We start from the raw sequence: 21,535 nt of genomic DNA, 5'->3' as shown, positions 1-21,535 counted from the left end.
TTATCTTCATTTCAGTAACATTCAGCTTATGAATGGTTCTCTGCTATACTATTCCCAGCCAGGCTAAAGGATGTCCTGGCATTACAATATAGCTCCAAATCTTGTTTTTCTTGATGTAATTCTTTCTCTGAATTACAATGTTCAGTTTTCTCCAAACACAACATCTCTAAGTCACCTTCTGAGTTCCACTTTCTTATGATCTGTCCACCTAACGTTCCGATGTCAATCACTGAGAGCTGTATGTAGCTTTCTGTTTGGCAACTTCCCCGCTATAACAGACCTATTGCCAATTTGATAAATCCAGTAAAAGGACATATGAATAGTAACTAAGGGTAATTATGCTTTACAAATCATCAATGCCCTTTGCACTCTACTGGAGCACAGACTGTGCGTGATTCTGCCCACCAGTGTTGATGCCACTTTCCCAGTTTGTTTGCTGCTGGCCTGATTTTTAACTGTGGAAGACTAAAGGATAGTTATCAGTGGTTTTCTATCTATTGTATCCAGTTCTAGCCATGTAATGTATAACAAAGAAGCTTGAATGCAGCAGGGCCCAATTTCAACCATAGGTGTGCCGGATGTGCCTGGGCACATCCTAATCGCCGCAATTGCATTAGCATTATTGCTCTGTGTGCCAGCGGGAAGATAGGAAAGAACTCACCTTATTGGCTCTGCCATAACTTTCACAGTGCCGGCAGAGAGATCAATGTCATATACAGTTGTGCTCATAAGTTTACATACCCTGGGAGAATTTATGATTTCTTGGCCATTTTTCAGAGAATATAAAAAACACAAAAACTTTTCGTTCACTCATGGTTAGTGATTGGCTGAAGCCATTTAATATCATTCAACTGTGTTTACTCTTTTTAAATTATAATGACAACAGAAACTACCCAAATGACCCTGATCAAAAGATTACATACCCCAGTTCTTAATACCGTATTTTGCCCCCTTTAACATCAATGACAGCTTGAAGTCTTTTGTAGTATTTGTGGATGAGGCTCTTTATCTTCTCAGATGGTAAAGCTGCCCATTCCTCTTGGCAAAAAGCCTCCAGTTCCTGAAAATTCTTGGGCTGTCTTGCATGAACTGCACGTTTGAGATCTCCCCAGAGTGGCTCATGGATAGTTAGGTCAGGAGACTGAGATGGCCACTCCAGAACCTTCACTTTATTCTGCTGTAGCCAATGACGGTTCGACTTGGCCTTGTGTTTTGGATCATTGTCATGTTGGAATGTTTAATTTGTTCATAAACGACCTGGAGGATGGGATAAACAGTTCAATCTCTGTATTTGCAGACGATAATAAGCTAAGCAGGGCAATAACTTCTCCGCAGGATGTGGAAAACTTGCAAAAAGACCTGAACAAATTAATGGGGTGGGCGACTACATGGCAAATGAGGTTCAATGTAGAAAAATGTAAAATAATGCATTTGGGTGGCAAAAATATGAATGCAATCTATACACTGGGGGGAGAACCTCTGGGGGAATCTAGGATGGAAAAGGACCTGGGGGTCCTAGTAGATGATAGGCTCAGCAATGGCAGGCAATGCCAAGCTGCTGCTAACAAAGCAAACAGAATATTGGCATGCATTAAAAGGGGGATCAACTCCAGAGATAAAACGATAATTCTCCCGCTCTACAAGACTCTGGTCCGGCCGCACCTAGAGTATGCGGTCCAGTTCTGGGCACCAGTCCTCAGGAAGGATGTACTGGAAATGGAGCGAGTACAAAGAAGGGCAACAAAGCTAATAAAGGGTCTGGAGGATATTAGTTATGAGGAAAGGTTGCGAGCACTGAACTTATTCTCTCTGGAGAAGAGACGCTTGAGAGGGGATATGATTTCAATTTACAAATACCGGACTGGTGACCCCTCAATAGGGATAAAACTTTTTCGCAGAAGAGAGTTTACCAAGACTCGTGGCCACTCATTAAAATTAGAAGAAAAGAGGTTTAATCTTAAACTACGTAGAGGGTTCTTTACTGTAAGAGCGGCAAGGATGTGGAATTCCCTTCCACAGGCGGTGGTCTCAGCGGGGAGCATTGATAGCTTCAAGAAACTATTAGATAAGCACCTGAATGACCACAACATACAGGGATATACAATGCAATACTGACACATAATCACACACATGGGTTGGACTTGTGTCTTTTTTCAACCTCCCCTACTATGTAACTATGTAACTATGTCTAAGTACGTCCCATGCGCAGCTTCCTGGCTGATGAATGCAAATGTTCCTCCAGTATTTTTTGATAACCTATTGCATTCATCCTGCCATAAATGTTGACCAAATTTTCTGTGCTTTTATAGCTCACATTTCCCCAAAACATCAGCGGTCCACCTCTGTGTTTCACAGTAGGAATGGTGTACCTTTCATCATAGGCCTTGTTGGTTCCTCTCCAAATGTAGCGTTTATGGTTGTGGCCAAAAAGATCAATTTTGGTCTCATCACTCCAAATGACTTTGTGCCAGAAGGTTTGAGGCTTGTCTCTGTGCTGTTTGGCGTATTATAAGTGGGATACTTTGTGGCATTTGAGTAGTAATGACTTTCTTCTGGCAACTCGACCATGCAGCCCATCTTTCTTCAAGTGCCTTCTTATTATGCATCTTGAAACAGCCACACCACATGTTTTCAGAGAGTCCTGTATTCACCTGAAGTTATTTGTGGCTTTTTTTTTGCATCCCGAACAATTTTCCTGGCAGTTGTCACTGAAATTATAGTTGGTACACCTGACCGCGGTTTGGTTTCAACAGAACCCCTAATTTTCCACGTCTTGATTAGCGTTTGAACACTGCTGATTGGCATTCTCAATTCCTTGGATATCTTTTTATATCCCTTTCCTGTTTTATACAGTTCAACTACCTTTTCCTGCAGTTCCTTTGACAATTCTTTTGCTTTCCCCATGACTCAGAATCCAGAAACGTCAGTGCAGAACTGGATGAAAGATGCAAGGGTCTGTCAGGAGTCCAGAAACACACTGACCTTTTATACACACACACTAATTACAAGCAAACAGATCACAGGTGAGGATGGTTACCTTTAATAACCATTCAAACCCCTTTGTGTCAACTTGTGTGCATGTTATCAGGCCAAAATCACCAGGGTATGTAAACTTTTGATCAGGGTAATTTGGGTAGTTTCTGTTGTCATTATGATTTAAAAAGAGTAAACACAGTTGACTGATAATAAATGGCTTCAGCCAAACACTAACCATGAGTGAAAGAAATGTTTTTGTGTTATCATTCATATTCTCTGAAAAATAGCCAAGAAATTATAAATTCTGCCAGGGTATGTAAACTTATGAGCACAACTGTATATGTAGACATACACACAGACGTGATTTTGAGCTTTAGGGTACACAGACTGAAATCCATTTCTGATCACACAAAAGCCTTTTCCAGTAAATGTAGATCCAATGCATTTGTCTTAACTGTTGTACAAAGACATTCTTCCCTTAGCAGCCCAGATTCTACTTGAGTCTATATATGCTAATAGAGTTATGGGGAGTCATGTTTACATTAAAATGTGAAAATCATGAATGGAAGATGTCTCAGAGCACACAGGCCACCTGTAGAATATACAGCAGGCTACCCCTCTAGCTAGGCCCTTGTAGCCCTGGTAAGCTCATCTTCTGAATGGAGCTAGGAGTGAGCTTGCAGACTTCTCCACATACACTGGAGCATGACAGCACAGAATCCTATGACAAGATTCTGCATTCCTACCCAAATACATTGTCAGTTTCCTGCTGAATCTGGCTGGGAAACACATGTTAAAAGTGACTTTAAACTGCCCAGAAAATGCAGCAACTCATTTGCATCCAGTTCACATTTGGATTTTTTTTGTCACCTGGAGTAATCCAAAATGCTACGAGCAACCACATTTAAAAGTTAAAAAGAGATCAGACTACATTGCATGTCAGCCGAATAGTCAAAACGTAAACTATCTCCTATTGATGCAACAATCCTCATCTTTTGTCCTTTGTGTAGGGCAGGGAGGCAGAGTGAAGCTTTATCTGGGAGGTAGAGAGGGATCAGCACTATTTGATTGTCTATAACATTCCACCCACTGGATTTCGGTACATAGTGAGACCTTGTCCCCGACTTCCTGGTTAACTCATGCTTCTCTCTATCTCTTCTGTGTGCCCAGCATGACTTTGGTAATAAAGTTTACAATAGCTGATGCCGGCTGTTCTGGGTCCAGTTCAGCAAAGAGGTGACAGACGTTCTCTGCAGCAGTCCCCGATTTCCGAGCCACAAAGCCAAACACCCTGAAAATAAACAAAAAACTTTTAATGCTTTTAATGGCCAACAGAATCAGATCAAGTCGAGTAATGAAATCAATCAATGAAGATTCTAACAAGAGAGACACCTCCAGTAGGGCTTTGTGAGAGTCGCTACTGCAGGAAAACTCTCACTACTGGAATCTGAGATCAAAGAAGATAAATGTACATGTTGGGTGAGTTGACTATATCATTACCATTACTTTCCCTGTAAAGATATAGTTAATTTTAGAGATATATGGGGAGTTTTACTAAAGGGAGGAGGGAGATTTACTAAAACTGGAGCACAGAATCTGGTGCTCAGCTTGTTCAGTTAAGCACTGATAAAAAAAAAAAAAAAATCAACCCCTATATGTCCAAAAGTTTGTGTAGACATGCCCATTACACTTAGCTATATGACCAAAAGAATGTTGACAACCCACCAAATGATTGAGATCAGGTTTTTCCAGTGAAGGGTACATTTAATGCTACAGTATAAATCACTAGGACATTTTAAACAACTGCATTTCAAACCTTAAGGCTCGATTCACATCTATGCATGTGAATTCTGCAGTGTTTTTTGACACGCGTTTTTACCGCGATTTGCGTTTTTTTTTACACTGTATATAGCTGGTTACTAAGGAGCAGGCTGGGAAGCCAGCCACCACGTCCTTAACAACCGATGAGTCATCAGCTGACAGCGGGCTTCCCCGCTGACAGCTGAATGTAAAAAAAAAGAATTGCTGGCTAAAAACAAATAGTTCCCCCCCAGGTCCATACCAGGCCCTTGGGTCTAGTATGGATTCAGAGGAGACCCCCCCCCCACGCCATTTTTTTTTTAAAATGGTGTGGGGTCCCCCCCAAAATCCATACCAGACCCTTATGTGATCTGGGGGGCCCCTTGTTAAAGCCCCCCGCAGACCCCGACAACCACCGGCCAGGGTTGATGGGAGGCCCTTGTCCCCATCAACATGGGGGCAAGATGCCCCCCTGCCCCAAAGCACCCCTCCCATATTTTAAATTATATACAGTGAATGTACAGTTAAAAAAAATTCAAAATCGCAAAACACAAATTGCGTCAACATTGCGGTAAAAACGCGGTGCTTGCATTTTGGATGCAGGTTCATTGAAGTCTATTACATTCAAAACGCTGCATTTTGCGGGAAAAAAAGTCCCAGACCCTTTCCAAAAATGCAGAGGCACAAAAATACATTGATATGAATGTGTTCCATAGGAACTCATGTTAAAAAAATTCCCTGCATTTCTGAAAAATGCATCATAAAATGCATTAGTGTGAATAGAGCCAAATACAAGTTTAGAAAGGCCATTTTCTGTTCCAGCATGACTGTACAAAGACAGAGTTTAACACCTTTGTAATGAATCTGAAAGCTAATTGTGAGCAGGTCTTCTCCTCCAATATCTTTATCTAACCTCACAAATACTTTTTTGGGTTTATGTGTACAAATTCCCACCAGCATACTCCAAAAACTTCTGGAAAGCCTTCTGAGAAGGGTAGGAGGCTGTTATAGCCACAAAGGGGCAGCCAACTCCATATTAATGCCCCTGGTTTTTGAAAAAGATATGTTTGATGATTAGATGTCCACAAACTTTTGGCCACATAGTTTATAACATTCTAAAATATCATAACATAAAAAGGGGTGAACAGCACAAAAAATTTAAGTCAGGCCAGTCTCATGCCCTGTACACACTACCGGTTTTCCGGAATTCCGCTGAAAATGTCTTGCGTACACACAATCACACCAAAGTCCGACCGTCAAGAACGCGGTGACGTACAACACGTTTGATGGGATTAGAAAAAGGAAACTCAATAGCCAGTAGCCAATAGCTTCTGTCTCATACTTGCTTCAGAGCATGCGTTGTTTTTGGTACGTCGGAACAGCATACAGACGAGAGGTTTTCCCAATAGGAATTGGTTCTGTCTGAAATTTTTAGAAAATATTCTCTTTCTAGGTCTGTCAGAATTTTCGACGTAAGAAGTCCGATGAGGCCTACACACGATCGGAATATACAATGAAAAGCTCCCGTCTGACTTTTTCTGTCAGACATTCCGTTCGTGTGCACGGGGCATAAGGATTATTTTTACTGCGCTCGGTTCACAAAGCACTGAAACACAGACTACTGTCTGCAAGGATCTCTGAGGGTCGCACAGTGAATGCTAAAGAGTCGCAGACTGGGCACCAGGGATAATATGGATTTAATGCATTATGGATTCTCCTGTGAACCCAAGGCAATTTGATTTTTCTTGACTACCTGGGTTCACCAGATAAGAGCAAGGATTGCATTGCTGGATCATGGCAAGGGCGATTAGTGCTTAAGGTGTTTTTTATTTTTCTTATTGGAAGGGGGGGGGGTATGAATTATGGTTTATAATATGCCAACTTGTATATATTGCCCCGGGAAGTGTCTGTGTGTCACAGTTTATTCTCTAGAGTGTCTACCAGTCCTCTATTTATGCCTATTTTCTTTTTTAATTTTACAATAAACCTACAACAAAAACTAACAAATACAGAACAGTAATCTCAAAATGCAAATACTGATTACTACTACTGGAACCCGGTGCAGGTTTGCAATGACATTTTCTAGTCAATTTATATTTACTTGGAAGTTGTCCTGTCTGGATTGGTCCACCTGCAAAAGAAAAAAAAACCCTGTAATAAGGAATATGTTCTGCTGTGGGACATGTAGTCAGGGAGTTCAGAAGCAGAAAAGTCATACCTGCGATCCTGTGGGTCCGCACTACAGTATGTTACACTGCATATAGGATAATGCCTTCTGAAGAAGACCCTGTAATATACAAACACATTGTAGTGTAACAGTACTGTAAGGAGCTGGAAGGCGCACCGTGTAGTGGAAGGCAGCCACTAGCTGATACTCACTTGCGCTGGCTGTCAGTCAATGTGATACCCTGGTCAGACACCTTGAAATGAACATTCGTTGCACTAGATCTTGGTGGGGTCAGGATGGCAGTGGAGGCCTTAGAAATGGCCTGGGGACCTGTCAAAGATTCAGTATCCACAGAGCCAAGATAGAGGACACTGCAGGCTAGAGGGAGAGAAACACACACACGTTACACAGAGATCAATGTGTTGGCCACTTTTAATTTCATTTTATGGCAATAGGATTGTGACCTGCTCCACCCTGAAACAATTACATTACTTACCTTTTTTATTATTATTATTATTCTGTATTTAAGGCAATACAAAGTATGCAGAACAGAATCTCTCACGCACAACTCAAACTAAATTGCGTACACAACAATAATGCACAATGCATCACCCAATCATCAAGGGTGATCATTATTATGCATGTGAGGATATAAATTAGTAATAGAAAATTGGTGGGATAAAAAATCACATAAGACAATGGCAGAGACCTTGTCTGCCTGCAAAAAGCCAGAATTCGTATTCTATTCCTTTCCAAAAATTTCCAATTTTTGGACAGAGCTAAAAAAAATAAAAGGAGAAAAAGAGAGAGAAGAAAAGGGAAAGAAGAGAGAGAAAAAAAGGGTGGGAGGGAGTCAGAGGCAAGAGATCACAGACTATTATGTGCCAGCTACAGTATCTAACAAAAGTGAGTACACCCCTTTTATTATATCTTTTCACGTGACAATCATAGGTTGGACTTGTGTCTTTTTTCAACCTCACCTACTATGTAACTATTTAACACTGAAGAAATGACACTTTGCTACAATGTAAAGTAGTGAGTGTACAGCTTGTATAACAGTGTAAATTTGCTGTCCCCTCAAAATAACTCAACACACTGCCATTCATGTCTAAACCGCTGGCAACAAAAGTGAGTACACCCCTAAGTGAAAATGTCCAAATTGGGCCCAAAGTGTCAATATTTTGGGTGGCCACCATTATTTTCCATCATTGCCTTAAAGGAAAGTCCAGCTTCTCGTATGGATCACAGGAGTGCAATTCGTTTTGCACTCCTGTGACCCGTTTTTAGCAGAAAGCGGGCTGAAATCCGAAAAAAGCTGAAAAGTCACAGGAATCAGTCCAGGCACCGCATCATCATGACAATAAAGTCTGGATCCGCCAGGTGCCTGGACTGACACCCATCTCAGCCTCCCATTGAGCTGCTGAGAGCCTGAGATGGCCCGCTCCCCGCCCCTCCACAGCTTAGCACTTCAGTGAGCGTGCAGGAGCAGAGAGGAGAGCTGCTGATTGACAGTCAGCAGCTCTCCATTTGGTGAGCTGAGAGAACCGAGCCATCGGCGATGTTCGATCGCTCGGTTCTCAGTGCAGAGGCGCCGGGGGACAGATGCAGCATCAGACTGATGCTGAATCCACCTAGGTAGGTATGAATGGGCTCTACTTCAATATGTCACAGTACATGTTGGCATTCATGGTTCCCTCAGCTGTAGCTCCCCAGTGCTGGCAGCACGAATGCAGCCCCAGACCATGACACTCCCACCACCATGCTTGACTGTAGGCAAGACACACTTGTCTTTGTACTCCTCCCCTGGTTGCCACCACACACGCTTGACACCATCTGAATCAAATAAGTTTATCTTATCTTATGGACATGGTTCCATGGTTTTACATGCAGAAGAGCATGTAAAATCCATCCAAGGGTAACAGGTATTGCAACATTTTTTCTCCCTATTATATAGAGTGCATATCTCTCTATAATTACAAAGTTACATATTGTTACATAGCCTGGTTAAAAAAGACACAACTCCATCCAGTTCAACCAATAAACACACCCCTCTCACCCAAACTGACAATGCAAAATGTAGGGTTTATCTGTCACTCTCAGTGAATAGAGGGGGGGGCGGCACAGACAGTAATGACAGGGGGACATCCCCTCCATCTAACACTGACAAAGTTCAGCTTCTAGTTACACTGGAAGAGTCCCTGGTTGGTACTGGGTGTGTCCCCTGACCCCTCACTTTCGGTTCTCGTGACCCCTGTTACAGGAAATGTGGTGTCAGGGTGTCACCGGAAAGCAGTGGCCTCCCCTCCCCCGAACAACAACCGCCGCCCTCTCTGTCCGTTCATTCATTCATTCATTCATCCGTCCGTCTGTCCTCAGTGAGGGGAGCCGGACTCAATGAGGGCAACTCAGTCCTCCTCCTCTCCACGCTTGGGGAGAGTACTTTGCACTACATCCGGACAGGAAGCAAGCCATCTCCGGTACACAGAGCGGGGGGAATCCCGGTACTCCCCTCCCCCTCCTCCAGTCCCTCAAACTCACTAATGATAATAATCATTATATTACTAGTAATGCACATAGCCATGGAGATTTTACCCAAAACGCTCAGTCTGTTCTAAGTTGAGCACAATCTAGTAATGCAAAGATGACTTATCAAAAATGGTTTTCACATACCGGCACCTTGTCGCAGTAAGTCGGCTGCTGTGCTCATGTTAGTGGGAACTACGACATCAGAGGTCTGTTCAGTCAGATCTGTACATAGGATAGATTAGAAGATAGTTGATTAAATGTAAATTAGTGAAAGTTACATGTTAAAATGATCAATAGACCTGTAGATAAAGGCAGCTAATGATATAGGAAAAGATCCACTTTTCCTGTTAAAGTCAATCTTGGCAAAGAAAAAAAAAAAGTCTTTAGTGTCTTCTATCTTATATTTGGTCCACTGATTTCACGGGTGACTTCATTAACCAGCAGGTAGGTTTTGAGTTAAAAGCAGGGCCAAGTATAACTGATATAATAAACCACCGGGGCCTGTACCTTGGGACCCACTCATTGTTCAGACGTGAGGTTTTCACTGTAGGTGATCTCCAATCATGCCTATTTTCATTATATGCTCAGTTTAATATACCAATCAGTCATCACTTTGTGACCACCCACCTAATGTGAGTAGGGCCCCCCTTTTGCCCCCAAAACAGCCCTGACCTGTCACGGCAAGGGTGCTTGAATCATGGCCATTCACTTACCTTTATCAGGAATGCGTAGTCTACAGGGCAGGGACAGAGGTGTGATCGAATGCTGTGATACCAGCGCTGACAGGCTTCCTATAAAACATAGAGACATGTTTGATCAAACAGTTGACACACGTTACTAGTTATTACTTTATACTATACACATGGGTGTGATGTCCACAGACATGGTAATATTAAGCACATATAAAGCAAAAGCTCATTTAGATCCAATGAACTGACATCATTCACCAGGTCCATTGCGCTCTCTGTGTGGCTAGAATATCCTCAATACAAATATAAATGGTCATCTCTTCAGGACACTGGCCACGTGTATGTTCAGCATGTAAAAATAATCATAAACAATAATTCTTGAATTTTTAGAATTTGTCACCATGGCCATACATTCCAACATGCTGGAAATTTTTCATCATTTGAAAACAGTGACACAAATAGTTTGTATGGTAGTCATTTGCGTTACTATAATAATCCTTTCAATACATAGTCTACAAAATAAATGTATCTGCCGCCTTTACCTTAACCATCTAATCCTACCCTTCCTTTCCCTCCACTCTTTGCAAAACTTTTCTGTCTTCTTTTGGTTTCTAGTTAATACATTCTCTATTGATAATATATACTTGTACATTCTGGACAAATTTAAAGTGGAGTTCCACCCACTTTTACAACTCTTCAGCATCCGTCACTAAACTGTGCACTGTAAACGAATTGGATATTTTAAAAAAAATTTTCTCAGCACCTACTGTATATCTGCTGTATTCATTTTTCACTTCCTCCTCCCTGGCCGCGGCCCATCGCATCATTTCCTGTTTGCAACTTCCTCTGACATTGCCGTTGCTATGGAAACCTGACCTGAAACCTATTACACTGCTTGTGCTGCACTGAGCATGTGCAAGATCTGCAAGGATGAGATCCAGGAAGAAATGCAGCCTGGCTTCAGATGCCCACACTTAAGATGGCCACGGCCTGCTGTAAGTTTATAAAATAACAAACTACTGCTATAAACTAACAAAACAGACCTTAGTTTACAGACTAACTTTACTAGAATACATTAAGCTTGTGTATTATAGGGGTATTTTTATTTAAAAAGTATAATTTCGGCCGGAACACCACTTTAAATTACGAGAGCATGTAAATGTACATTGCAACCTGGGGATGGGACTTCCTGTACTAAAGTTCTCCTCTATACAGATAACACTATCTCTCCAGTTTTAGAATCCAAGAAGAATATGATTCTAAGCGAATTCTCTGCTATTGTTTACGGTATATAGTTTATTATGCCTACACATTATCCACTGTACTTCTGTCAAAAATGTAATAAAGAAAACTAACCGGAAGAAAAAATAAATGTATCTGCTACCAAGCAAAAAGCAGACATGTTGGAACTGTTGTCCTAAAGCAGGAGTCTCCAAACGTTCAAACAAAGGGCCAGTTTATTGTCCTTTAGACTTTAGGGGGGGCGGACTGTGGCCAGCGGGGTGTATATTTTCCTGGCATCAGTGGAAGTAAACATCACCACATTTGGTATTAGAAGGAGGAATAGTGCCTCATCATTGATATCATTGGAAAGAATAGTGCCCCATTTTTTATGTCAGTGGGAGAAATGGTGCCCCATTGTAGTCAGTTGGTAGAATAGTGTCACTTATCAGTGGGAGAAATAGTGTCCCAAGGGCCAGATAAAGGCAAGCAAAGGGTAGCATTCGGCAGCTGTTTGAAGACCACTGTCCTTTTTGTTATTATACAGGATTTATATAGCGCAGACAGTTTGTACAGCGCTTTACAACAGTAGGGCAGACAGTACAATTATAATACAATTCAATACAGGAGGAATCAGAAGGCTCTGCTCGTTAGAGCTTACAGTCTAGGAGGGAGAGTCAAGTGATACAAAAGGGTAATTACTGTGGGGCATGAGCTGATGAAGAAAATAAAAGAACACTTAGGTGGAGGCAGGGCAGGCTTCTCCGAAGAGAAAACTTTTCAGGGATCACCTAAAAGTAGATAGATTTGGAAATAGTCTGACAGATTGGGGTAGGGTATTCCAGAAGATGGGAGAGGCTCGGGAGAAGTCCTGGAGGCGAATATGGGAGGAAGTGATGAGGGAGCTAGAGAGCAGGAGGTCTTGGGAGGAATGAAGATGACGATTAGGTTGGTATTTTGAGACTAGGCTAGTGATGTGGCTGGGGGCAGAGTTGTGGATGGCTTTGTAACTTATTGTTAGTATTTTGAATTTAATTTGTTGGGAGAGTGGCAGCCAATGGAGGGATTGGCAGAGAGGGGAACATGAGCTCAAATGCATAAGATTTCCAACTATAGTGACCTAGTATCCACCATGTTGGCGTTGGGATCATATATGCTTGTTATTTCCCCATGTTTGTATGTATGTTTTTGGCTTTTTAATCAATTCTATGGTGTTGGAGGTAATGCACTAGGCATTTGCTCCCTCCTTTATTTCCTTATACTGGCCATTATCTGACTTGCAGATTGTATACTAGCTATAGGGCAGTGAAGCTGAACAGCTGAACAGCTTCACTCTGGGTGGTACTACTGTCCTGTAACTTTTGTGTACAACCCAGGCCCCTTTCAACCTTGTGTGACTTTTCCTGTGGCTTTGGACATCAGATTCGCATGACAAGTCATATACCATGACTCCCAATGATAACCATTCATGTCTGTGCGACTTCAAGTCGCACCGACTTCAAAGTAGTCCCTGTACTACTTTGGTCTGACTTTGATGCGAGTTGAGGTCCATAGATCTCAGGTTTACACAAGCATTCCTGAAATCGCAGCTGCAAAATCGTGTCAAATCAAGCGACTTTCAAGTCGCAGCAGTGTGAAAGGGACCGAAGGCTTTTCATATAGGTATTTCGCTTGATCACGGTTGCCCTTTTAATAGTTGGAAGTCTTTCTGTACTTGCTTAGCAGAATTATGGTCATTCCTGCACTTGCTGTTGACCAACATAGCATTTCCACTTCCAATCCCTGGCTTGTGATGTTCCACCCTCCATACGGTGGCCATACATCTCCTGTACAAAGTTGAGAGCATTCAACACCTCGACAATGTTTTACTGCTTTCCCCAGGATGAGTAGGAACTTGAAGGGTCCAGGATGAGAAAACAGAATCATGTCGCCCATAAGCTTGTCATACGCCCTTCATTTTGTGTTGATTTATACTAGATTCAATCAGATTTTTTATGATATTAAGTAAGCCACATCTGCATTTTTTTATCATACCCAAAATATGATCACATGTTAATAAGTTGATTTTTATTCTGTACTAATTTGACACCTTAGAAAATTCATTCTTTTTCAATTAAACCTCGAGAGAATCAACTGAAAGTGTTTGAAAAATGTATCATTCTTAAATTTTTCATAGATATGATGAAAATGATGAATGACTGGACTAAAGTAGCATGGGTGCTGTTAGAGGATGTCACCTGAGACAGAAATCTTAGCATGCCTCGTAGCAGGAAGAGGCCTGAGAATAATATGCTGCGTGTTATAGTCTGCAGGGAGTGTGCAGAATATGAGAGCCCCATCGTGGTCTATATCAACCCATGTCTGAGCCACAAACATCCCATCCAGCCACAGAAGCAGGAATGGTGGGAAGGGAGCAGAACAGCCCATGTAGACTCTACTGAGAAATATGAGGCCAGACATAAACCTCTACAACTCCAAAAATTATAAATGGATGGCCCTGTCTGCACCGCAAGTAACATAACTCATCTATACAGGCAAGCAGGACTGATTAACTGCTGAACAAAAACCTCAATTCCTACACCAAGGACAAAAGAAAACATAGCAGCTTATTAAATGGGCCTTCCAATGAAATGCATACTATAACAGATTTGTGTAAATTTTATATTTTTAAAGCTAAAATATTTTAAAACTGCTTTTAAATCTGAGCCTAAAGCTCCACCTGCTGGATGGCTGTGAAAATTGAAATATATGTAGGCAGTATTTTACATTTAGCTGCCTAATGAAAAAAAAAAGAAACAATGAGGTTGATTTACTAAAACTGGAGTGTAAAATATGGTGCAGCTGTGCATGGTAGCCAATCAGCTTCTAACTTCAGCTTGTTCAATTAAATTGTTACTAAACCCAGGACACTGCATTCACTATATCTGGTCTCCCACAGTACACAGAACATGGAAATGCAATTATTTTAGTAAATATAAACTGCTAAATAAATTTTCTCATCAGCAGTATATAGCAGTCTTTTACCACTGTCTAGCCAAGCACTAGTTAAAGCTTGTAGGAGGAGTTTTCATACTGCATTGAGCTGTCCTATCAGGATCCAGGACTTCTGACCCTCTGTCTGGACAGTGCTGATTGGCCCTGTGCTGATCACATGCACTCTTCCAAGAAAAAAAAAACCTCTCTAGCAATACACACCAAACTGAGCATGTGCAGCCTGACTCCATAGGTTCTGTGTTATCAGGAAATTATCAGGGGGCAGTGGAAGGAAGGGAGGATCTGTGCAAACAGGATCAAACAGCCTTTTTATAATGCGTGGGATTAACCCCTTAGGTTCAGACTGATTTTACTGTTGTGGGTTTAGTAACATAGTTACATAGTTACATGTTTAGTCAGGTTGAAAAAAAGACACAATTCCATCCAGTGCAAACAAAAAAAAACCCATACAATCCCATATACACAATCCTTTACCCACAGTTGATCCAGAGGAAGGCAAAAAAACCCAGCAAAGCATAAACCGAATTGCTACAGCAGGGGAAAAAATTCCTTCCTGATCCACCAAGAGGCAACCGGATTTTCCCTGGATCAAATTTACCTATAAATGTTATAATCCAGTTATATTATGTACGTTAAGGAAAGAATCCAGGCCTTTTTTAAAGCAATCTACTGAGCTGGCCAGAACCACCTCTAGAGGAAGTCTATTCCACATTTTCACAGCTCTCACTGTGAAAAAACCTTTCCGTATTTGGAGATTAAATCTTTTTTCCTCTAGACATATAGAGTGCCCCCTTGTCCTCTGTGATGACCTTAAAGTGAATAACTCAACACCAAGTTCACCATATGGACCATTTGTTTATTTATCAAGAGAGAATAAATTCAGTTCCTGTAATCTTTCCTCATAACTGAGCTACTCAATGCCTCTTATCAGTTTGGTATTTTGGTTGCCCTTCTCTGCATTTTCTCCAGTTCCCCAATATCCTTTTTGTGAATCGGTGCTCAAAACTGAACAGATGAGGTCTTACTAATAATTTGTAGAGGGGCAAAATGAGCTCTCTCTCTGTGGAGTCCATACCTCTCCTAATACAAGAAAGGACTTTGCTCGCTTTGGAAACCGCAGCTTGGCATTGCATGCTATTATTAAGCTTATGATCTACCAAAACCCCCAGATCCTGATTTCAGAGACATCTGTGCGGATTTCTGCACAGATGTCAATGGAAATCGCACCCCGAAATTGCCAACAGTAGTACAGAAACTACTTTTTGGAATCGGTGCGGCGCCGCACCGATTCGGACGCTGCCATTGCCGGAAATTGCTGCCAATTTGGCATGTGATTTGACATGTCAAATCACATGCCAAATCGCATCAATGTGAACCAGAGCTTAACCTCATTTGTCACACAGTTGCTAAATTAAACAGTGCATTGAGGTCGGCTTGAAAGTTGGAGACATCCTGTAAGGACGTTATTCCACTGCATAGCTTGGTGTCATCTGCAAACATTAAAATGATACTTTTAATCACAGACCCTATATCATTTATAAAGATTTTAAAATGTAGGGGATTCAACACTGAACCTTGGGGTACACCATTGATAACCTTAGACCACCAAGAGTAAGAATCACTAGAAAAGCTACAATTTCTGGGGAAATTGTGAAAAGTGTTCTTGCCTCTACAACTGGAGTGGGCGGAGTAACTGGGTGGAGTGGCTTGAGTAACTGTGAAAAGTGTTAAAAAGCTTAATATTTTAAAAAGTATAAATAGTAGTAAAACAGTTGAAGTCCCATCATTAGCTAAAAGAGCTGAACATTTTTTTAAAAAATGATTTTGTTTTTGTTTTCAAAAATGATTTTGTTTTTTTTCAAAAATGATTTATTTTTTTCAAAAATTATTTTTTTTTTCAAAAATGATTTTTTTTTTTTTTCAAAAATTATTTTTTTTGTTCAAAAATGATTTTTTTTTTTTTCAAAAATGACATTTTTTTTCATGGGGCGGTCATAATGTTTTGGCTGATCATGGGGTGGTCATAATGTTTTGGCTGATCATTGGGTTGTCAGCTTTTGTCACCTCCCACTCTAGTTTTGAACATTTCGCCATTCATTCCTATGGGACCAATTTCGCTGCAAAAACTACGATATTTCGTGAACCATTCGGCGAAATGTTCCACAAAGTAATAGCACACCAATTAAATGACATTGATTCCGGATTCACACTGGTATTTTTCAGCTTTTCACAAATTTCCACAAGGTAATAGGACACCAATTAAATGACATTGAACATTTCGCCATTCATTCCTATGGGACTAATTTTGCCGCAAAAACAATGATTTCGTGAACCATTCGGCGAAACGTTCCACAAAGTAACAGCACACCATTCGGGAACAATCCGCACGTTTCGGTATATTACTTGTCTATGTAGTGTGAAAACTGTGGGAGGAGTTAGGGTGGTAAATTTGGCTATAATAAGAATAATAATATATATGTGAGATAACAGTAAGTGGTCTTGCTATGCAAGAACACTTAATTAACCACTCCACTACTCTCTCTTAATTCTCAACACTTTAAGTGTTGGAAAAAAAACCCGGAAGCTGATTGGTTTCCATGCAGAGCTGCACCAGATTTAGCATCTCCAGTATTAATAAATTAACCCCTATATGTCCAAAAGCTTGTGTGGACATATCCATCCCACCTAGCTATATGACCAAAAGAATGTTGGCAACCCACCAAATGATTGAGATTAGGTTTTTCCATTGACGAGTACTGTTAATGCTACAGTATACATTACTAGTACATTTTAGACAACTGTGCATTTCAAACCCTAATAAAACAGTTTAGAAAGGCCATTTTCTGTTCCAGCATGACTGTGCTCCACTGCACAAAGACAGGGCTGAACACTTTTTTATTTGAATGCTAATAGTGAGCCAGGTCTTCTCTAATATTTTTATCTAACCTCACAAATACTTCTTTGGGTGAATGTGCACAAATTCCCACCAACATACTGCAAAAACATCTGAAAAGCCCTCCCAGAAGGGTGGAAGCTGGTATAGCCACAAAGGGGCAGCCAACTCCATATTATTGCCCCTGGTTTTGAAATAGATATGTTTGATGGCCAGGTGTCCACAAACTTTTGGCCACATAGTGTATTGTATATCCAAAACTGCCTTACATTCCCTTTAACCCCAAATGTACCCACTCTATCGTTAATAAATAAACTATACTGGTCCCCTTCTTCTGCTTGTGTTGTTTCTATCCATGCTTGGTCAGCACCTTCAGGTATTTATATAGCACTGACAATTTACACAGTGTATTACATAATTTTCCATTCACTATTACATTCATTTTCCATTTGAGGTCCCTGACCTCAAGGATCTTACAATCTAAGGTGCTTTATCTCGCATACATACACACACGCATTAGTGCCAATGAGCCTGTCTTTGGCATGTGTGAAGAAGCCAGAATTCCTGGGGTAAGCCCAAAGAGCACATGCAAACTCCATGCACATTGTGTCAAAGTTGGGATTTGAACTGAGGAACACAGTGCTGCAAGGCAGAAGTGCTAACCACCGTGCTGCTCAATGATGGCTACAGAACACAGATTACATTTTCTCAGTACATCATGGGAGCATGAAATAGAGAATCTGATTACCTGTTGTGAACAAAGGCACCTGTTCTTTAGAAATCTTTTATACAAACAGCTACCTTGGGCTATTTTTCGCTTACCAAAGTGGGGCTCAATGGGAGATCCTTTAATTTTTACTCCCTTAGGTCCTGTCTCAATAAGAAAGTGACGAACCAACTGTTCCAAGGGATCTGAGAAAAGAAGGAGGAGAATTATATGAACTAAGCCCAAATGATACCAATAAGGATAAAATAACTTTGAGGCAAATCACCTTTGCATGGCTGAGTTGGTACATTGGGAGGAGGGCTGAACACCTTTAGGGCCAATCCATAAGCTCCACGGAAAGAGTTACTATCCCGAATCAGGAAGGACCCTGGCTCTGCACCTCTTAGAAGTGCAATGGCTAAAAAAAGAGAGAAAAAGTGATAGGCAGACGATGTAAATGTAAAAGGCACAATTAACCGGTTCCCGACCAGCTCCTGTAGATATACGTCGGCAGAATGGCACGGCTGCGCAAAGTAACGTACCCGTACGTTACTTGGAATTCACCGCCGGCGGCGGCATGCCTGCCACGATCTCCGTGAGTCAGGTCGCGGGTCCTGCGGACTCGATTGCCACGGGCATACCAGCGATCGCCTCACGGAGAGGACGAATGGGGAGATGCCGGTTTAAACAGCATCTCCCCGTTCTGCCTAGTGACAGTGTCACTCGATCTTTGCTCCCTGTCATCGGAGTAGAGATCAGTGAAGTCACATACACTGCCCATCCCCCTGACAGTTAGAATCACTCCCCTAGGACATACTTAACCCCTCCCCGCCCCCTAGTGGTTAACCCCTTCACTGCCAGTGTCATTTACACAGGAATCAGTGCATTTTTATAGCACTGATTGCTGTATAAATGACAATGGTCCCAAAAATGTGTCAAAAATGTCTGATGTGTCCGCCATAATGTCGCAGTCACAATAAAAATCGCTGATCACCGCCAAAACTAGTAAAAAAAAAAATTATTAATAAAAATGCCATAAAACTATCCCCTATTTTGTAAACGCTATAACTTTTGCGCAAACCAATCAATAAATGCTTATTGCGATTTTTTTTTACCAAAAATATGTAGAAGAATACATATCGGCCTAAACTGAGGAAAAAAAAATGTTTTTTTAATATATTTTTTGGGGATATTTAATTTAGCAAAAAGTAAAAAACAATGCATTTTTTTCAAAATTATCACTCTTATTTTGTTTATAGCGCAAAAAATAAAAATCGCAGAGGTGATCAAATACCACCAAAAGAAAGCTCTTTTTGTGGGAAAAAAGGATGTCAATTTTGTTTTGGAGCCACGTCGCACGACCGCGCAATTATCAGTTAAAGCGACGCAGTGCCGAATCGCAAAAAGTGCTCTGGTCAGGAAGGGGGTAAATCCTTCTGGGGCTGAAGTGGTTAATAAAAGCTATAATGAACATTTCATTTGCCAAAAAAGGTTGTTATATTCAGCCATGTTAGTGTTATATTCTGCTCACCATTGTTAAAACGTTAATGTTATAGCTTGAAAGTGCAAGGCTACATGAAGAAGCTAATCTAAAAGAATAGTGCATACTGAACCCTGTACTGGTTTGTCAATGTTAAACCAGTTATTATCACAACAGCCATAAAGTTAGATCCAAAACTTTTCAAACCCAACTGTTACTTTGCAGGATAGCTTAAAATCTAAGTGGTGGCTGAACAGATACTCTGAGTAAAGGGTAGCTGCAAAAGAACATCTCTATTAATGTTATTACAGTGAAGCCACTCATAAGACAAAAAATTTGTATAAAATGCTAACAATGAACTGCTTTTATTTGCTCCCTTTAGGTCTGTAAAGTGGAACTAAATTCAGCGATTTAACTGTTACATTCAATGTATGCTATGATTGAGAACTGTCACAGATGCTTGTGTTCTCAACTGAACTGTCAAGCCATCAAATGGCTGGTGTCAGAACTGATCACATGTGCAGCACCATGGCAACTGTGGATCAAACAGAAGCTATGATGGCAGTTTTATTTGCTGTAAAGGATAGGAGGGTTTTGATTCCGCTGTAAAAGTACAATTGCGCGTGTTTTGTTATATCTACTTGATAAGTGCAAAAAATACCCCTTGATCCTGCTAGAAATCCAGTGAGCTGATAGGTTCCTTTGCTCTCTAGCTCTGCTAACTCTTATCGGTTAACATTGTTCTCAGGTATCTCTCTGGACTACAGAACAGCTCCCTTTGCTAAGCAAATGAAAGAGTGGGAGGGGTTCCATAGCTAATAAACTTCCCATCCTAGGATGACAACATTGCCCAGCCATAGATACGGTATGATGAGTCACCCTTAGACAGGAAGTGCGTTACTGGTAGGATCAAAACTAAAGAAAAAAAAAGCCTGAAAAAAGGAAAGGAATGCAGCCAGCACATCTAAGAACTGGTATGCTGCATAACATTACATTATTGTTTTTGGGTTTCGATTACACATTAAACTTACTAACATCTTATTGTAAAACATCTGTCTGCACCACAATGGAGAACTATAATATTAAGGAGGATTTATTACCTTGCTCCCTGGATATACTTGGCTTGTACCAAAATTTAGAGGAATCCTGCACAAAGTTGTAAGCCAAAGGAACATCCTGCTGTACATCTGAATGTCAATAAGAGGAAAGGAAATGTTTTAGTTCTTTCTAAACATTCATGTACTAGCTGAAAGCTGTAGGCATTTGTTATTTTACCTTTCTTTGTGGGTGACGTCTCTTCTTGTAGTTGTCTTGGTCTTCCAAGAGTCCCACCTTTGTCCCCTGTAGCTGGAGTATGGCATTTTTCTGGCAATACAGGTGGCTGGCCATTTGGAGGGCAGGGGCTCCCAGAATAATAAGCAGTGCTGATAGGGAATGATGGGGTTGGGGATGGAGACAGAAGTTCTGTCTGGCTTCCCATTGGAGAAAGTGGTGGGCTGGTAGGGACTTCCCCTTTATGACTGATGTTGGGTGGGGTGTCAGGAAGGGATAATGTAATACTTTTCTTCAAAGGTATAACAGGGTTTATTGGCACAGCAGAGGGAGGGGAAGAGTAAATGTTTTCAGTGGGCACACTGTAATGATTGGATGGAGAAGTAGATGTTTCTGTAGGGATAGAAACAGGATTCACTGACACCTGTCCATGGTTGCTTTCCACGGTCACTGTGGTTGGAGTTACAGGGATCGGAGGGGTGGTCTTTGTTATATGTGATGGGGACTGTGGAATGGCTGAATATCCTTCTGATACTGAGGTCGAAACAACAGAATGTGGGACTCCAGGCCTGTAAAATGGAAAATGGAGCAAATGTTTAAAAATGTTACATTTTTGGCAATCAACAAAGGAATATTTTTAAGCATTTTTCAGGCATAAGGTAACAGCCCGGAAAATGTTAATGGTCATACCTTGATAGTTATTATCTAGTAAAGTTTTACTGGTTTTGTTTGTTGAAACTATAGCGGTTCTGAGTCTACTTTATTTCTCTTCTAAGATAATATATTTTCATACTGTTATTATTAATCTGTT

The 21,535-nt window shown here is 41.0% G+C and overlaps 1 protein-coding gene across 3 annotated transcripts in view; it reads right to left on the bottom strand.

Annotated features, from left to right (window-relative positions):
- Positions 1-881: 881 nt before the first annotated feature.
- TNS2 (tensin 2) overlaps positions 882-21,535 on the bottom strand; it is a 271,078-nt gene continuing 250,424 nt past the window's right edge. For all 3 annotated transcript variants that reach the window (XM_073613552.1, XM_073613554.1, XM_073613553.1), the window contains exons 20-29: positions 20,728-21,293; positions 20,553-20,639; positions 18,259-18,390; positions 18,089-18,178; positions 10,183-10,260; positions 9,614-9,691; positions 7,156-7,321; positions 6,995-7,063; positions 6,878-6,907; positions 882-4,267 (exon numbers count right to left, since the gene is read on the bottom strand). In XM_073613552.1, the coding sequence (XP_073469653.1) occupies positions 4,126-4,267; positions 6,878-6,907; positions 6,995-7,063; positions 7,156-7,321; positions 9,614-9,691; positions 10,183-10,260; positions 18,089-18,178; positions 18,259-18,390; positions 20,553-20,639; positions 20,728-21,293 (1,438 nt within the window). In that variant the 3' untranslated portion in view covers positions 882-4,125. The remainder of the gene's footprint in view (positions 4,268-6,877; positions 6,908-6,994; positions 7,064-7,155; positions 7,322-9,613; positions 9,692-10,182; positions 10,261-18,088; positions 18,179-18,258; positions 18,391-20,552; positions 20,640-20,727; positions 21,294-21,535) is intronic.

This window comes from Aquarana catesbeiana, linkage group LG02, assembly GCF_042186555.1.
Source record: "Aquarana catesbeiana isolate 2022-GZ linkage group LG02, ASM4218655v1, whole genome shotgun sequence".
Classification (NCBI taxonomy): Eukaryota; Metazoa; Chordata; class Amphibia; order Anura; family Ranidae; genus Aquarana; species Aquarana catesbeiana.
Note: the sequence above shows the minus strand (reverse complement) of the source record. Positions and strands in the feature narration are given on the sequence as shown.